This window comes from Colossoma macropomum, unplaced genomic scaffold (assembly GCF_904425465.1).
Source record: "Colossoma macropomum unplaced genomic scaffold, Colossoma_macropomum, whole genome shotgun sequence".
NCBI classification, from domain to species: domain Eukaryota; kingdom Metazoa; phylum Chordata; class Actinopteri; order Characiformes; family Serrasalmidae; genus Colossoma; species Colossoma macropomum.
In genome coordinates this window covers 25,975,744-25,995,387 of record NW_023494803.1, presented here as the reverse complement: position 1 = coordinate 25,995,387, position 19,644 = coordinate 25,975,744, and the positions used below count along the sequence as shown (strand labels likewise).

At 38.8% G+C, this 19,644-nt stretch overlaps 1 protein-coding gene across 2 annotated transcripts in view; it reads right to left on the bottom strand.

Moving 5' to 3' along the window:
* Window positions 1-19,644, bottom strand: part of ralgapa2 (Ral GTPase activating protein catalytic subunit alpha 2) — a 125,167-nt gene that overhangs the window by 58,400 nt on the left and 47,123 nt on the right. Inside the window, exons 10-28 of one of the 2 annotated variants that reach the window (XM_036593302.1) lie at window positions 18,886-19,116; window positions 17,961-18,137; window positions 17,535-17,669; window positions 16,848-16,996; window positions 16,660-16,771; window positions 16,266-16,503; window positions 14,836-15,009; window positions 13,497-13,640; window positions 12,497-12,619; window positions 12,235-12,335; window positions 11,817-11,907; window positions 11,279-11,473; window positions 9,466-9,603; window positions 8,394-8,587; window positions 7,824-7,922; window positions 7,485-7,640; window positions 1,825-1,953; window positions 973-1,101; window positions 811-869 (exon numbers count right to left, since the gene is read on the bottom strand). In XM_036593302.1, coding sequence (XP_036449195.1) covers window positions 811-869; window positions 973-1,101; window positions 1,825-1,953; window positions 7,485-7,640; window positions 7,824-7,922; window positions 8,394-8,587; window positions 9,466-9,603; window positions 11,279-11,473; window positions 11,817-11,907; window positions 12,235-12,335; window positions 12,497-12,619; window positions 13,497-13,640; window positions 14,836-15,009; window positions 16,266-16,503; window positions 16,660-16,771; window positions 16,848-16,996; window positions 17,535-17,669; window positions 17,961-18,137; window positions 18,886-19,116 — 2,774 coding nt within the window. The remainder of the gene's footprint in view (window positions 1-810; window positions 870-972; window positions 1,102-1,824; window positions 1,954-7,484; window positions 7,641-7,823; window positions 7,923-8,393; window positions 8,588-9,465; window positions 9,604-11,278; window positions 11,474-11,816; window positions 11,908-12,234; window positions 12,336-12,496; window positions 12,620-13,496; window positions 13,641-14,835; window positions 15,010-16,265; window positions 16,504-16,659; window positions 16,772-16,847; window positions 16,997-17,534; window positions 17,670-17,960; window positions 18,138-18,885; window positions 19,117-19,644) is intronic. The other variant, XM_036593303.1, reaches the window with a different exon arrangement.

Below are 19,644 nucleotides of genomic sequence, written 5' to 3'. Positions count from 1 at the left end.
ATACAAATACTCTTTTTCCAGTCTGAGGTCCTCAGATCAATTGGTCTTGGCCCTCAATGGGCTCAGCCAAAAATCGAAGGTGACCTGGCTTTTGCACTTGCAGAATCCAGATTCTACAGTCTACCATAGGATATTAGGTTCGCCCCCTCCTGCTTTTAAAGCAAATTAAAAACTTTATTTGATTATCAGATTTTGAACTTTGTGGATGTCTGGGATTATATGCATATTGTTATTCGTGTTGATAAAAAAAAAAAAACTGATAGCACGTATGTTTTGCATGTTTTACAAGTTTTGCTTTACTTTGATTTTAAACATGCTCTACAAATAAACGCTTACTTGTTTTCTCTCCTGATAATTAATCTGAGTTTTATTACAACTCCATTCACCTGATGCTCACATTAAATGCTTCTAGATGCTTGATTAACTGAATCAGGTGTGTTACATCAATTAATTCAATAATTAATAAATAATTGGTTAATTATCAAGAAAAAATATCATTGCATTAGGAGTTAATAATTAAACACTTGAGTTGGTTATTGGTAAAACTGTTAAAAAAAAACTTTTGGGGATTAAATAAATAAATAAATGTATTAATAAATGAATAAATTAATGAATGAAATATACTTCGGCATGTGGTGAACTTGAGACAAAGAAAAAAAAAAAATCAAGAGCAGCAGATGTCCTGTGAGATGGAGTATTTTTATCAAGCAGTCAAAAAAAGTCATCACAGACAAGCACATGCTATCAGAAATATGTCTGCAGCAAAACTAGCTAAATAGATTAGATATCAGGGTGATGGCTAAAGTTTACCTGGCTCCTTCACATGGCTCATTACGTGCTGTCTTCAGCAGAATGTTCACAAGGTAGTCCTAAAGATGGTGAACACAACATTGACACAGTTGGCATGGCAATGTGGCTCCTACACAAACAAAGGAAAGTAGCTTAGACTGATAATAAAGTTAGAGAATATACCTTCATGTCCTCTTTGCCAACCACAATGTCTTGAGTTCCTGGTAAAGACTGCAGTGAAGGGATCTGCTGGTACAGATTGGGGAAGCAGACCAAAGACCCGAGCAATGTTTGTGCTTCAGTCCTAGGTGCCTGTTAACCAAAGCCAGAATCCAAACATCACTGACCTAATACTTACTGAAAAAATGTAAAAAGGAGCATCTCTAATATTCATTTCTATAAACAGATAGCAAACAGTGATATGTGAGTTTGTGACTGGCAAAAATTCAAATGCAAACTCAAATATGTTTCTCTTTTAGCCAGCAGATTTTGAATACTTTCTGACCAAAGAGAAACCACAAAATTTCAAATAAACATTTAAACTACTCATGTCATTCATTTTATGGTTTCACTGCACAGATCTACATTCATTTTGCTATTTAGAAGAGAACACACTCCTTAACCCTTTTTTCATCATACCTGAATTTCTTCTAGACTGCTATTTATTACACCAGAACTGTTAAGGCAGAGCTGTCAGACCTGGAATGTGGCTTTTTTTATTTTTATTACATATATGCTCATTTCTGCATGTTTTCTTAAATTTTTTACTTTTTTCATTCTTGCATTTCCCCTAAGATCTCTATTGATTTTAAAATATTAATTTAAAAATATCAAGCATACGCCGTTAGGTCACACACACTAAGATACATTTTTACTCCTCCCTCTACCCTCCATCAAACAGAAATCTACCCAGTTAGGAATTAACCAGGTGGTGCCACAGAGCCTAAATAATTCTTTATTCAAACAGGTTCTATCTTAGAGGCAGGCTGAGGGTGCGGGTATGAAGATGTAAACACAGGCGAGCAGCAATGATACCTCAAAAGAGTCTGAGTTGAGGACACGAGCAGCAGCAGTGATAAAGTCCCCCACCAGCATGGTGAAGCCGGGCAGGCCCAGGAAGAAGAAGCGCGGTGAGCACCACCTGATCATCGTGTTCAGCACATCCTAAGAGGGGAGGGAGAGGGAGGGAGAGGGAGAGAGAGGGATTGTTTATAAATACACTTTCACGTATGGCACTGTTCTCAAAATAAACCTTGTTACTTTTTAATATATTAAGTTACTGTAGCCCGACAAATATTAAAAGCACTTTGAAAAGCCAGAAAAAGCCATAAACTTTTGAGGAAAAACGTAAGGGTTTGAGCGCACACATGAGAAATGTATAAATATTTATGTTTTGAAGTCAAGTCTACTTTTAAAGCTTGAGAAAACAGATCACTGCCTTAACCTCACAGACACAAACATATGCACCCACACCTCTAGCACACACAGCTCCTTCCTATCTGCCACACTCATTTCCCTTAATGAATCCTTTGTAAAATAAGTGGGCAAAAAAGACACACACAACAGAAAAAGGGACACGACATGGGCAATAAAGTATGGTGAAAAAAGAGACCTGCTGAGATGAAGATGTAAAATTGGTGGAAGCGTTGAGTTCGCATGGACATTTTACCCTCATTTTGCAATAATTGACCTTTACGATGCTGAGCAAGTAGTAGTAATTAACTGCCATAAAACTGCTGGATGATTACACGAAATGAATGCTTTGGAGGAAGCAGCAATTCTGCCAAAGCACTTCCATTATGCAGCTGTAAATACAGCAGGCCCAATCAAAATGTAGTTGGTGGTAAAAAGGCACATGCAGACCTGGAAGGAGGGGATGAGTGTTTAACAGTGACAATTGTCTACAAAAAGAAGAAAACTGAAATGTGTATTGTGCTTTCCAACTCTTCTAGGGCTGCACAATATACCGTTTGCTAACTGTTGTTTCTGTTATCCAGATAATGGCCTCTCTCTAATATGCAAATGAGACCACTAATCTATTATACAAAATACGAGAAACAGTGTGAACTATGAGTACCCTGACAGACAGTTTTTAGCATTTACATGAAACAGTGCGAATCTGCAAACGTCACATTACTAATGTATTTTTCACACCTTATAACATAATGACATGTCATAAACACAATAGGAATTCTGTTCATATCATGACGCTCTAAATTTTTCAAGCTTGAAGGGGATAAACATTTAATGTATTCCAGTTTCTGGACAGATGCCTCCATCTAAATTACTACAGAATGTGAAGATGATCTAGCTACTGTGGTGAAATCAGAATGTTGTTGATCAATAAGGCATCACTGAGCGCATTTATGCCATGTAACACCTGTTGGTTTGATTTGTTAACTGATCTTTTCCTTCGGTAAAAAGACATGCAATAAACCAATATTTAAATATTAACTACAGATCTTATTTGAATATGGTGCCAATAAACGCATTTCATAAGGAGAATGGTTTGCACAAGAGTGTAGACTACTGTATATGTTTTCCTATTGGTCTCTCTTACTGTAAGAAGCTTTTACACATTTTTGGCCAGAGTGTACGCATACATACATATTTAATATAGATTTTTAAAAGGCTTTGCAGTTTCTCTTTTTCCCAGGAAGGTATTCTGGAATCTCTGAAAGCATAGTCAGGTCCATAAATACTTCTATAGACATCACCAGACACTGGGTTTCTTCCCTGGTGTGGCTGTGCCAGGCCTTTACTGCAGCTGTCTTCAGTTCCTGCTTGCTTTTGGGGCATTTTACCTTCTGTTTTATCATCAGTAAGTGAAATGCATGCTGGACTAGATTGAGGTCAGGTGACTGCCATTGCACAACATTCCACTTCCGTGCTTGAAAAAAAAGGCTGCTTTTGGAAAAATGCTTCGGGTCACTGTCTATGTGCTATGTGAAGTGCCATTCAATGTATTTTGAAAAATGTGGGTAAATCTGAACAGACAATACAGCGCTACACACTTCAGAACTTATCCTGCTGCTTTTGTCAGCAGTCACATCAATAAATACAAGGCAGCTAGTTCCATCGGCAGCCATACATACCCACACCATAACACTACCTCCACCACGCCTGACAGATGAGGTATTATGCTTTGGATCACAAGCAGTTCCCTCTCTTTTCCATACTCTTATCTTGTTATCATTTTGGTACAAGCTGATCTTTGTCTCATCTGTCCATGAGCTGTTCCAGAACGGTGTAGTCTTTTTAACTCTAAACTGGGCTTCCTGTTTTTGAGGCTTGTGGTAAACCCTCTGTATTTGCTCTGGTGATGCAGATATGCTGATCTCCTAGAGCATGTTCTTGATCTGTCCAACTGTTGTGAAGGGGTTTTTCTTCACCAGGGAAAGAATTTTTTTTGTCATCCACCATAGTCGCTTTACATGGTCTTACAGACCTTTTGGTGTTTTTGAGCTTATCAGAGCATTCTTTCTTTTCAAGAATGTCCCAAATAGTTGATTTGTCCATATCTAGTGATTCTGCTGCCTGTCTGTTGAGTTTGTTTAGATTTTTCATCTTAATGATTGCTTCACTGGCAGCGATGGCCCTTTGGGCTTCATATTGAGAGTTAACAACACCACATTCCAAATACAAATGCCACACTTGAAATCAACTCTAGACCTTTTATCTGCTCATTCGTAAGGGAACAACACACACCTGGCCATGGAAAAGGTCAGCTCAGGACAATTACTTTTGAGCCCCTAAAATCTATGCTATGTATGAAAATGGTTGTAAATTCTTACACCGTTCACACATTTTGTATGTAAATACCCTCATTTGAGTCATCTGACTTTTAAATTGCGTTATTTATTAGTCGAATGACATTTAAGTCGAATGACATTTGCTTTCTGGGGTGACTCTTTAAACTTTAAAAAAGGTTTGTAAAGACTTGCGTATCTCATTTACAAAAACGGTTCACCATATAACCATACATTAAAAGGCTTTTAAGAGAACAAAGTTTTTCTATGGCATCATACAAAGAACCTTGGCAGTATATCCATTAAATTTTAATTATTTCCCTAAATGGGGAAAAGGAAAATAATTCCTTCTACTAAAAAAGAGAATAAACTTAAGAGGACCACAATATTTATGAACCTTTTTATATATTACAAGTGGGCAGTATGATGGAGAAATAGCAGGATGCTCCCTAAAGAGGCAAGCGTAAGAGGTGTGGTATATGGCTATGTCAGTGTGTACACTCCCTGTGGACACAGCAGAGTAGACTCAGCCAGGTTTCAGCTACAGGTCTTCAGCTTAAGCGAGTGAAACACTTCACAGAGAAAGGAATGAGGCCACTTCTAGTAATCACCATCACTCTGGCTGCTTTTGCTTTTGTCTCCCAGTGACATATGCAGCCTACCTATGCTTTAAAAATGTGACAATGTGAACATCCTCTGTTCACGCCTGCATGCAGGTGTATAAGCAATTACAGAGCTGTCCAGCACCAACAGCCAGCCAAGAAGTCACATGCACAAGGTATGTAATGGTCACAGAGTAAAACTGTGAATCCGCTGTGGTGCAAAATCTGAACCTTCTCTATCTCTTTCCTTCTCTATTACCCCCCTGGATTTGGCACACACCTTTATATTGAGTGTGGACTCAGGCGAGGGCCACAGCAGCCCTCTCTGAGTGTGCTCAGTCCTGTGCCAGAACACCTCCTTCATCCCTCGCCACACACACACAGCAACCATCCATCTTTAATTAATCCCACACACACACCACAGGAGCTCCAACATTATTTAATGACATGGAAAACATTATAATGAGCTTGTCTCTTGGCCAGAGTGGAAAAGCCTGTAGTTTGAGTCCAGGCATGGGCATTTACACAGTCCTACCCTCACTCACACACAAAACAAGCTCTGAATTTCTCTCTTTCAGACACTCTTGCTAAAAGTATGTCTTGAGGTGTGAAATGACATAGATGTTTAGAGGTATACAGATATTTAAATTTAAATACAGATGTTTAGACTTGACCAATATTTCATACTGATATTTGATTCATTCTTTTTAGGCAGCCTTGGGCTACTGTGCTAAAATGTCTGCATCTAACTAATTTTACCGCAATTGTAATCCTATAGAAATAAACGTTACACTTCTCCCTAAGGTTAATCCAGGTGGACTTAGTCCTGGTTTCTACATTTAAAAATGTTTATGTATACACATTAGTAGATAAGTACATGAAAAAAAAAATCAGATAACTGCCTTGGCCCACAATTCCCATATCGGCGCAACCCTAGAATGCATATTTTACCCAGGAGGAAGTAATTAAGTTGATGTTTGAGAATAAGTTACTTACATTAAGGGGAAACAGAGAAAAATACCAAACAAACTCACCAGTGTAATAGAATAGCCATCTATCATTCACAATAAACTGGACACTGATCATTCATTTTACCGTACAGGTTACAGAACAGTAAATGATACCACTGATCAAACTTGTTGCATAAATTGTCTACATATTTTTACAAAACATAATTTGATAAAGTCCACCATGTGGCATTTCTGGCAGTTGCTCTGCCCAAGATCTTGGAATGATTGTGAGATTGACAACAGTACCATCTAGAGGTTAAGGTATGAATTCAGTTTATAGAATTTAATTCTTTTTGTTGTTTTCCCTTATTTATATTTTATTATATTCTATATTTTATTCTGCATTATTTAGGTGAAATTAATGAATTATGTTAATACCTGGCTCTTCTCACTTTACACAGTGAAGCCACTACATGACTACTAGTTACAATATTCAGTCACACATACAGAGCAATGGCACCATCTAGTGGTCACAGTGTGAATGTAAACACCATTCTTAATACTGTGCACAAAACTACTATTTATTTCAGTTATGCTCACTAAGAAAGAACCTGAAAAACAACTGCCCATAAGCAAAATATATATCCCACATACTGATGAAGTATGAAGTATTTATAGTGAGGACCTAACATTCTTCAGCCTGATGGGGGGAAGAAAAATAATAACTTTCTACTAAAAGAGTAATTGTATTTTTTCACCGGACAGGTACGGTATGGTTACAAATCTGTGATCAGGCACTTTGTAATTGTAATTTCCATTGTCAAGTGAACTGAATTGTACCAGAGTATCCACGCTGAATTTGGTTGCCCTTTTTGTCGGGGTGCCAAGCATGCCAAGCTGGAACATATGAGTTTAGCAAGAAATAGTGCAGATCATTTATTGGTCAAATGCCATTGTCACAGAACTGTCGTATGTTGTCACTCAAGACCACCATTTCTAAAATTTCTACCACCACCACCTAGCGAGAACCACCGTCTGTGACGGTACATAAAACCAAATGCAGAGTAAAAGGTAAACCAGAATTAAGTAGATCAGCTCCTTCATTGTTGCTGCTGTTTGAGTTCACGGTTAACTAGCATTGTGTCCACTGTTACCTGTGTTCACTAGCATCAAGGGAGAAACCATGTGACCACCACACAACCTTCAGAGTACCCCTTCTACCTTCACAGTTTAGCTGAGCGGTAGGAAACAGACATAGGGACGGATATTTTGGGCTAAGATTAGTGACAGTACTGCACTGTCCAGTGGAAAAGCAAATTAAATGAACTTATTGGGACCATAAAAACAGAATGTGTGGACTAAAGTCACTACAACTCATGTGGGTTGTCTCATACCGGGTCGTCACTGGTGAAGCCTTTGTGCATGACATGGTAAAGATGTACCAGGAAGTCACTGTTGGGCAGCACATCCTGATGTTTAGTCATCATCTCACAGATCAGCCTATAGGCCTGCAGCTTTCCGGTTTTAAACTCTGCAGGGAGCATTGTGGCCTAGAGACACAGAGAAGTATTATGAATATTAAGAACCATGGAAAAGTAATTTTGGACAAATGTACATCAAACAAAAATACTACCTTCTCCAGACACTACTAGATCAAAAACTTGACCTCTACATGTAATTAACTGCTTGTCCAAGAAGCATAATAAAGGGTAGTTTATAGAGGAATGTCTCACCTTGAAAAGCCAAGAAGCCAGCATTCGGAGAGGTGGAATGTAGAGAGGTCTCGGCAGAGCTGACTGGTTGTCTACATTAATCCCCAAATTATCTCTTATCTGCAATTAGAAATGGCAAATATAAAAATGACAACTAATCAGCAAAACAATAATTTGTTTCATTTTCAAAGAACTACAGTGCACAATTTGATTCAAAATGTTAGATATCTGGATTAAGCCTTGGTGGTTTAAAGGTATAGTTTGGCAAAAATGAAGTTTCTACCAAGTTCCCTTTATGGAAAACATATCACATAGTTTAAAACAGTAGTAGCAGTCTTGAAGCCTGAATGTTATCTGCACTTTTGCACAGTTTCTTAAAGAGTATGTCATACACAGTCAGAAACCACATAAGTCTATTTAAGATTACTTAAACTTTATGTGGTTCGAGACAAGCGCATGATAATTTAGGTATGCAGTTTACGTAATGTTTATTGATGAGGTTGGGCAGCTGTGTAAATCAGATTTTTTGCCAACCTACTCCTTTAAGGTTTGCTGAATATATGAGAGCGAATACCAGTGTGCTGGTATTACCTTTGCTAGCTTGTGCCAAAGCTCATACAGGTAGCTAAAGACCTTTGCATGGATACGAGGGCAGCGGATGCTATTAACATCCCCCAGAATTCCCAAAATCCTTCTCCAGAGCACAAACGCAGAGTCAGCATGCCAGCCAGTCAAACAACCACCTGCAATGATGCTGATGTCATCAGCCAAAAACTCGCTGCTGTCTGCAAAGCAAACAAAACAGACAGTACATCAAACATGGAAAGACGAAAGACAGAAATGACAAAATGATAAGGACAACCGTTCAAATTTTAGAAAACTTTAGCAAAAGTACTATGACGTTGGTAAATGAAATGAAGTGCTCAGGCTCAAGGGAGGATGCTTTTCACACCAATTTTTTGTCAGTTTAAAAGCTGTTTCCATAACTCAGAAAGAAGCAAGCTTAAAAATGTAATCTATTTAAGTACTAAACACAATGGGACCAGTGTTCCCATCTTTTAGAGAAAAACATATGTGCTAATACTTCAGCATACTAGTGGAACAAGCAGAGTTTTTTTAACAGATGCCACATTCATGTATACCAGAAAACCTTAGTGACAGCCAATGTTACCAGAATTCCTTGTTTACTGTTTCGCTTTCACAGTCGATAGCTGAGTAAAAATCAAACAAGAAGAGCTTTGGTATGACATTCTCCCAAGTCTGTCTGACTGGTAAGGGTTAATAACTATGCATTATACATGTAAGCAGTGCATATTTCAAAATCTATTTAAGGAATTCAGCCAATGTCCAGTGACTTCTATTATAAGTGTGTTTCTTCAGTTTGCCTAGTCTTTATTTAGTTCAGTGAAAAACGTAATAATTGTTCTCTGAGGTAATCGATAACATAATACAGATGTGGTAAGCAGGAATTCAGAATGAAACTGCTGGAATATTACAGAAAAAATTAGACATAAAACAACCAAAACACAAAGCACCACCGCATTCCATTGCATCTCATGATTAAATTCAATTCCACTGGCATTTCAAACAGAACATGTGACAGAGTAGGGGCACAGTTGGGTTGGAGGTCAGAGAGGATGCAGACGGAAAACTGGTGCAGTACCCAGATCATGAGGCATGTGCATGGCATCCTCCAGTAGCTGAGAGCCGTCGCTGTAGCCCTGAGGCAGCAACAGGGCAGGAGAAACAGGGGGGCATGGGGACAGAGGGGCAGAGTGGAGCGAGTGGATACACTCAGAACCTACACACATACACACACACACACATAGTGATGGAAGCACAAAATGGAGAATCACAGACACAGTCAAATCACAAAAGGAAACACATGTAGACTGGTCACAAAGCTAGTAAATGATTCACTATTAGAATCATTATCAAATGTTAGAGGAATTAACATTTGATCATACAGTGCTTTTGACATTTCACAAAATGAACCTATAATTGACAAGAATTCATTGAAGTGAATGAATTAAGTTTCACAATTACAGAAGGACACATTTAAAGACAAACAATGAGATATATAAAATCATAAAAAGGCATGTCACACAACAACTGACACATCATGCAGAGCAACACATTCACAAATACAGTGAGCAAGTGTAGCAACAAGCTGCATTTGTGACTATTAGAGTTTGTCCTTCAGTTCAGACAAAACTTGGTCAAAACTATCTCCGAAAAAATGTATCTGAACAGGACAAGGAAAAAAGAAAGTTCTTTTTTTTTTCCTCCCACATACTTTTTGGACAATTTCTGAATAAATAAATAAATACATAAATGAATGATTGAATGAATGAATGAATGAATGAATGAATAAATAAATAAATGGATAAATGGATGGATGGATGAATAAATAAATAGTCACTGTTGGGACAAAACCTTGTATCTCCATAGATATACACCTACAACAATGCTATTTTCTGCTAGCTTGTGGAAGTTCTAGCTGCATGTTAGCACAAAGCTAATAGCGATACTTCGTGGCAGTTCTACCTGCTGCTGTTTTCTGTTTCTAACATTGACTGAAACGCACTAGTCAGTCTACCAGTTATACTTGCAGTCAGTGAGGTATCTAGGTTTAGTCCCACTCATCATAAAACCATAAAATGCCAGATGAACCACTAACATAATTAGGAACCAAGAGTGGAATCAAAAAATCGTTTTGTGATTTTCAGTGAGTGTTACCAAACCTAGATACATCACTGACTGCAAGTATAACCGGTAGACTGACTAGTGCGTTTCAATGTTAGAAACAGAAAACAGCAGCAGCTTTATGGGCTCTTTACTGAGGGAGTCACAGTAGAACTGCTATGAAGTATTGCTATTAGCTTTGTGCTAACATGCAACTAGAAATACCACCAGCTAGCAGAAAATAGCATTGTCGTAGGTGCATATCTATGGAGACAAAACTGCAACTAGATAAAGCATATCTGTGGACAAGGTAATTAGTAGTTTTTTCAACCTAGTTGCAACCACAGTTGTTGTATTTAAACTAATTAAAACTCAAATGCAACAACTATGACGATATTACATAAAAATGAACTACAAAATTTTTTTATTTTCCAGAATCACTAGATGTTCTTTGCAGGTCCTCTCTGAAGGCCAGATGGTTCTCCACTGGTAAGAACATAGACAGCAAACTTGATCACCAGAAAGGTGGATGAGGGGCCAAAAGTGCACATGCTTCAAGAGGTGTGAAGAGGTGTGAATACCAGTATGACACTGTTGTATGATATAGATTTTTCCAGATAATGGAAACCACTATGTTTTTGCAGAGTATTATCTAAAGGTGTACCAAAACCTGGAAACCCTGCATGTGTGAGAATATGAAGGAGCTACTAGAACGTGTGCATTAACAATAAAGGAAATGGAGCTTTATAAATGCAAACAGTCTCAACACGTTTGGTTGTGGGTTGGTGTACCTGCCAGTGCCTCAGAGTGGCTGAGCAGTAGGCTTCTCTGGCTCTCTGAGTCCGCTGCCACCCCCACACTCACACTCACACTGACGTCGTTGGGAGAAGGGCAGTCGGGTTCCTCCTCTACAGTGTGCCACGTCAGAAGACTAACGTCAGGGTCGTTGAGGTAGCAGTTGGAGGTCTCGCTACTCACGCTCTCACCTGCAAAGAGAGGGAGAGATACTATAGTATAGATGTACTTTGTGATAACATGGCAGCTACAGCGAGCAACTATACAATCAATTTCTTCTTCTAAAATATTTACTAGGTTGCAATACATGTAGCCAACACTGTTTCCACACTGTTTCACTACATTCTTCACTTACATATATATTTGAACGGCACTAGATTCTCATTTAAACACAGTTAAAGCCATCAACACGCTGGGTAGCTACAGGCTGGTTTTAAGAGAACTTATAGGGCATGTCTGATGAACCTGGTTATACTGCACTGATGAATGTTTCTGTTGGTTGTATGTTTTTGTAACAGATGAGTATTAGCTTACTTTTCTCCTGCAGCTTGGTCCTTGCACTGACAAGTCCTGCCTCTCCAGGGCAGTCAAGATCTCCTGGACTGCTGCTCTGCCGAACTAGAATCTAAATCATATGTGAAGGAAATTAAAAGAGATTTAAAACAGACTTGAAAAGAATTATGTAAGGTAGTCTAAATTAATAATCACTGGGATGAGCAAGATACGCTGCAATCTAAGGCAGTCATAAATCATTCTAAACAATTCTCGATAATGACATTAGAAACTTTTTTTTTTTTTGTGCTAAAATTATAATACATTCCAACAGACTGCAATACACTTTGGAAAGTTATAAATTACAGTCAATAGGTTAATCAATTATGGAAATAATCATTAGTTGCAGCCCTACTGCAGTCATGAAGAATAACAGTGGGATATGTATAACAGGACTGACCGTGGGAGCCTCACTCTCCCTTTTCCCCACTGAGCTGCTCTCAGAAAACCAGACTGTGCCATCAGAGCTGCCTGTGTTTGGAGAGTCCTCCCTCCTCTGACCTACAGTTTCACATACATACACAGAATAAAAAAAGGGAAAGGTTTTGCAATGTGTTCTTGGTCTGAAATTTGCATCCATCATCTGCAACATCATGGCAGAGCAGGGCAGTATCTCAAAAGTGAGGCACCTATTTCATATTTGTGTGTATGTATGTTCGTACCTGGGAAGGAGTCAGTGAGCTGCTGAGTGATGTCTGAGGTGCTGCTACTCCGAGGAAGAGGACTGTCTCCCTCCCCCATCTCTCCTTCTCCACCACATTCAGACAACTGACACTCTTCCACATCTGACACAAGGAGGAAAAGATGCCATAAGTCCATGATCATATCCAATATTGTGCAAAAGTCAGAGAACCTTCCTTTATTTAAGTTTCAGCTAAAATGGCCATTAAATACTTATAAAAATATAGCAATGTAATAAAACATGACTTCCAAAAACATAAAAAAAAGAAATCTGAACACTCTTGCTTCAGATCTGAAAAAATCAACAGATCTTTCTTTTTGTCCTTCCACTGTGAGAAGACAACTCAATGCTGAAGTCTAAAAGGATGTGTGGATGTCAAGAAGCCATTACTGAGAAAAATAAGAAGTCCAGAGTCCAGAAGTCAACATTATTGAATGTGTCTGGGATTACTTGGATCGTGGGAAGCAAAAAATGTGACCAATGTCTAAGACTGAACTTTGAAGATGTGGAAAAATATCCCTGCAGATTTCAAAGAAAAACTAAAAGCAAGTCTCCCAAAAAGAAACGAAAGCTGTAATAAAGGCAAAGCATGGACTCAGTAAATACTGAAACATTTTCTATGTAGGCTTCTGTCTAATTTTGCGTTAAATATATGCTTGGCTGGTTTGGCTGGAAACTAAATAAATGAAGGGTGGTCTCTGACGTTTACACAATGCTTTAAAAAAGGCCTCACACAGCATGAACGTTATATGATATGGGGAATGTTATTACACCACTCTAACATCACAATAAGATGGTATGTCATGTACAAATCTAAGAAATGGTGAAGAAAAAAAAACTCGGAGGAAATCTAAATTTAATGACTTTTTGTCAGAATATGGTGAGACGTTCAGGGGCTATATTGTATGAGAGAATGGAGAAAGTTCAAGAGGAAGAGCTCGGATAGGAAAAAAGATGTGAAAGAAACAGTGCAAAGTTACCTGAGAGTCTGTGAGAGCAGTGAGAGTTGTGAGAGATACCAGGTAAGAAAGAGCTGACAGTGTGCAGCAGCATCGGCACACTCTTAGTGGCCGGCAAAGCTTCGTACAGATGCACACAGTTGCTGATAGACTGGCTTCGCTTAGCTACTCAAAGAATGAGCAGGAAAAGATGGAAAGATGGAAAGATGGGGAGAGAGAAAGAGGAGAGAGAGAGAGAGAGGAGAGAGAGAGAGAGAGAGAAGAGAAGGCAAAGTCAATCACAACTCACACCAGTGAGAAATATTGCACGCAAAGCGCTTCTCTTTGGAGGAGTACGAAACAAGGAAAGTAAATGATCTAAGTCAGTCTGGAACAGTCTGGGATAATCTGGGATTTTTTTTAATTAAAAAAATATCAAGTGATATTTACATATCATCTATACAGATGCAGCACAATGTCAAAAAACAAACAAAATGTTTCTTTTCTGTTCAAATACTTCAATAAATCTGTGGTCTAACTCATGACCACATTCACAAAATGTGAAGAAGTTAGGCCACCAACACACAGCAATATACACTGTATACAGAGTTGATGAGTACAGCGTGTTTTCTAAAGTGCTAAACACCCTCACTGCAACTGCAAAAAGTAATTTTTAATGCTTTTTCAATCATTTATACCTTTAGTCTCTTCAAAGCATCCTTTGATACTCAGTGCCTAAGCGGGTAATGTGAAGTATACAGTTTTCAGTTTTCTCTGCCAGTGATGATAACATTACTATTAATATGACTATTGTGTTTAGACGGCACTTCATGTCACGTCTGGTGGAGAGCTTTGAAAGAGAAAGGCTCTGTTCTTCCCTTTACACTGTACGTTTATTACCGGCTTTGCTTTTTAGATAACATCACTTTCGTTAGGTTACCTTTTTATGCATATTAATGAGCATTAATTACGCTCTTAATGAATCTATCAAAAACAGCCAAGCATTTGATGTTGCCGGCTCTCTTAACAAAGAGAGGAGAACGCTGGGCCTTTTGAAGATGAATGTAGGAGAAATTCAATTAGGCAAAACAAAGTGAGGAATGTGGAGCCAGTTTTTTTATTTTTTTATTTTTCTTCATGTGGCTTGCTGACAAGTGCACACATATCTTTGGGTGGTTTATAAGAGCCATACTTCAGTTTCAAATGCATCTGCTCCAAACTCGAGCAGCTCTCCAGAGATGCAATCTCCTACGCAGGAAAGGAAAGGCGAGAGCCAGTGGCAAGCTTGTCGTTAGTGAGCTTTCCGAAAGCAAGAGACAGAAAGAAAGACAGAAGGAAAGAAAGAGTGTATATTAATATAGAGGCAGAGTAGTGTTCTGACCTGAGGCTTTCTGTCTAACATTGTTGCGGGCCTTCTCCACAGCGGGGGCTCCAGTGGTGGTGGCGCTGCGGAAGCGCATGGGCTCTTGAGCTCCAGGCTGCTCTCCTGAATTCCTCCAGCTCAGAGAGAATGAGCGTGCTACTGCTGATGCCTTCTGAGAATCCTGCATCACTCCTACACAAACACCATTACAGACCATTACTGTTATTACCGGAATCAAAGCAATGGACAAAGGTTAAGAGTGATGCATGTATTCTCACAGAGCAATGCCAGAGACTCCCAATCTTAGTCCTGGAGTATCTCAGTCCAGCACATTTTAATGTTTTCCAGCTTTAGCACACTTCAGCTTAGGAGGGGCTTCTTAATTAGCTGATTAGTTGGATCAGGTGTGTTAGCACAGGGCAGGGGTACTCCAGGCAGGGGTAGACAGATATACATTTGCACTGGCCATTCAGGTCATCAAAATGAATGAATCTTGCAGCCAAAACTGGGAATGTGTGGTCATAATTACAGAAATATGTTCATTATATACACTACAGTACTGTACAAACGTCCTAGGCAACATATTATTTGAAATCATTAATCTTTGCAGTAATTGAGGTTTTACTTGTAGAAACACCTTTTGAACATTAAAATGCAAGCAAAATTAATGCAGTGAAAAGGTACAAGAATTTCTCATTTTTAAAAAATGTAGCTGAGATATGCTTGTTAGCAGAATAAAGACTGGTGCCCAATTTCATTTCTCCTCCATTGCATAAATTTATTTAATTCCTTCAACAGCACACCTGATTTATTTTAACAAAGGACTGCTTAACCAAATCAGGAACTGGATGAGAACTACAATTAACACTGCGCTGCCATGCGAAGAGTTTTAAAAAAGGTTATAAACATGGTCTAACAAAAAAGTTCTGTTCGGTAGACATTTGTGAGTATGTTAAATGTAAAATACATAAAAAAAATAAAAACATCAAGGCAAGCGGCCACTTGAGCCACCACCCCTGCATCTTTATACGTGACATTTCGTGGCCAGAGGCACTGGACAACAGGTATTGTCTGCCCTTGACCCTTGGACAAGGGTTGGAACAGAAATATAACCACAAATGCAATGACATACAATCGATTATGAAGATCTTCAATAAATTGTACGCTGATTTTTTTTTTCCAAAATAAAACTTTTAAATGTTAAAATGTAAAATGTAAAAAAAAACAAAAAACAAAAACAAAGCCAAACAAATCTAGGAGAATTACTTTTTATTGTCTGTATTCTACTGCTGTGAAACACCCTCAGTCACATTCGTGTATTTAGCAAACTGCATTCTGAATTGTTACCTAAAGAATATTAATCAAATCGTATCATTTTAAGGTCTGATATTTCCACCTCCAACACTTAGCATAAACACACACACACACGTGCACACACACAAACAAACCTCTGCCACGCTGCTTCTTCTCTTTCTGCTCAGAGAGCTTGTCGAGAGGAAGGTTGTTGAGGTCCAGGCCATAGACACAGCGGGCAAGCACGACGGTCAGGGAGTCCATGATGCTGGCCCACTCACTCACCAGCTCCTCCCAGTGGCTGAGTGAGGACAGCACCGCCAGCAACTCATCCCACAGCTCCCGAGAAATGAACACACTCAGGTTGGCCCGCACCCATGCCACAATTATGGTCTGCAAGAAAACAAATGTTTCAAAGAAAAACAAGAAACAACAATCGCACCCCTGACCACAGTTATTCACATGATAAAATGATAAGCCCTACAAGTTTTAGCGTTCTCTCATCAGGAAGCTACAGCATTTGGCAGTGAGAAGGGGCTGCTGACTCACTCTAAACAGAACGCTGGCAAGGCTCTGGGCAAAAATATCTTTTCTTTGGTCTTCCTGCGGTTTCTTCATGACTGCCTCAGTGATCCTCAACAGTACCTTCAACATCTGCTCCCTAAAAAGACATTTGGCACAAATGCATCAGCATGTGAGTCTGATACTGTCTGTAAGAAACAGAGACAAACACTTACCAAGTCTGTCTGTTCATGTTTTGCTCCATGATCATGTGGCGGTAGATGCTGAGCACAGCTCTGCAGACCTCCACTTGATTTTCCAGCAGTTTTGGAACATCCTGACATGGCTCCAACAGGAACACATTAGCAGAGTTTGTCAGAAAAACCTGGGGGACCAAACAAAAAAAAAAATTAAATAAATAAATAATGAACTTAAAGTGAGTGGGAAGAATAGCTTAATTTTTCTCTCCCTAATGATTCACAGTGATGTAAGCCAGTCATGGATAGCTAACTATAACTATCAATAAAATAAACCAAAAGTGGCACAGGTGTAAAATCACAACTTTCAAATTTTTCACGTATTAAAAAACTGGTCACATTGGTCATTCATTGAGTCATTATGAGAATCACAACAATTTGAGCCTTTTAATGTTTTGCACTGGCCAATATTGCAATGTGTACTGTTCTGAAGTTTGTATTTGCACCAATCTGTCATGAACTTTTTCAATGTGTTTTGTATGCATGTTGCAAAAGTGATGACAGTAAAGAAGGTTTTGTTATGCTGTACTGGTATAAAGACAAATTGAACTTAAATTAAGAAGCTCTCAACAACAAAGACATGTGATCTCCCCTTAGCCACTTGACTAATCCTTGGTAAAAGGTATACCTTCACTTTGACATTTGACTCTGTGTGCATGTGTGTACCTGTAGCGTAGGCTGGATGCCAGCCTTCACATCGTGGTTCTGTTCTTCAGTCAGACAGCCTCTGCTGATGGCACTGCTGAAGGAGTAAGTGCGCCCCCAGCTGGATGACCTCTTGTGTCCATGGCTCTCCAGCACCTAGCGGCAGAAAGGCCAGTTGAGTCAAAACACTTGCTTAAAAAGCTCACATAAACATAACAGTGAACCAACACAACAGTAGATTTATTTAAAATTATGATTTTTTTTTTTGCCTGAATCAGCAATAAATTTGTAGTGCCACATTATCAAATTTTTGCATGTTTAATTGTTTACCATTGGTTTTAGTAATCAGCATTAAGTCCACAACAAAAAATGTTAAAAAACCGGTGGAATCACTCATAACACCATAATAGTGACATGTATGTGTGTTTGTATGCTTTGCAGTAGAACCTGTGAGTGTGTGGTGTCAGTCTGAATTGGCTGCAGCCCCTCCTCTGCCTCTTCCTCATCCTGATCGGTCTTATCAGGCTCGGTCATAAACATGGGCCTCTCCTGCAGGATCCATTTCCTGTACACTTTAATCACCTTACGGGTGGCTGAGGCCTCACAGGACGGCAACAGGAAGGCCTGAGGGGTGACACAATATGGCTGTTATGACTTCTGCCTTAAATGAGACGCCAGCTATTACCTATAATTGCTTTATTACACATCATAGGTGCACCAAATATAATTGAAAAACCAAATTTTTATATTTATACTATATATATATATATATATATATATATATATATATGTACATATATATATATATATATATATATATATATATATATATATATATGTATATTTATAGTAGCAAACTGTGATATGATGACATTTGGCACTACTTTGTTAGGCTCAAGTTGCAAATCAACCTCTACTATTTCTGTGCTAAGGACTGGTTACTCTGATGTTGTCTAGAATAATGCAATAAAATCTGATATACACAAAACCTAGTCTCAAAAGAGGAAAGACTAAGCAAATGTTTTAAGACACACTATTAAAGCGTAAAAGGTATATATGTTCTTAAAAGTACAAAATATCTAGTGTGCACATAGGGTAGACTTCACATTATTGAAAAGAAAAGATAAATACATAAACAAACATTTTTGTTGCATAATAGCAAAACACTATTGCCTTGAGGGATCGACAGGACAGGGCACAAGTTGCTCAAACCGCAGGGTTATGCTACATTTCTGCAGAGTACTATTTTGTAAAAGCATAAGCTGCACCAACAGTGTGACCACAAGATGGCAGCACTGTAACATAAAGCTTATGCCAACTGAGCAGACTCTGTAGAAAGCTTTAAATTCACATGTACATGATCTGAGCTGACCTGGTGGAAGACCTCATTGACGAAGTTGACATTGTCTCGCGTGGAGAGCAGGATGCAGTGCACCATGTCATAAACACTGCGATGCTCCTCCTCTATGCTGCACAGGCTGGAGTTGCTGGCTCTGCGGTCAGACAGGGTGCTGCTGTTTGAGTGGTTCTTCTCCTGCTCTACTGGCCCATTAGGCTCTGGCTCATTACTCTTCTCCTGACTGCTACTGCCCGCAGTTACAGTCTAGACCAAGCACACACAAACATGCCCAAGGGTTACACTGAGGCTACACAATATGGACAAAATTCCCATATTGTGATTAGGTTGCTGCTATTACAGGGACATAACTTACAATACTTTAAAGGAACATCTGGGTTTGGATGCTCATTGCACATAATGAAACATTTGGGCTTATTTGCATACCACAGTTTCTCTTGTGACATTACTACATTATTCTATCAAAAATGCCAATAAAACAATTAATAAACAATATATTGCTCGTCTCTAGTTTACAGTTTCTAGTCTGTATTCATGGAGCTTGTCAGAGTCAGAGCTGTGCTAATCTGGGATCTGTTCCTGTTAGTAATGTCACCGTAAATAGGTGAGGAATCTGATCTTACATTATCACTCCTACTCAGAGAAGCTTTATGAATACCAGCCTCTGGCTCTCCAGCAAATCAGTATTACTTCAATGCAGACTATTCAAGCACAAACTAACTTTTGCAGAGGCAGATCAGATATTTGAAAAAATCTAAAATAAAATACAGACAG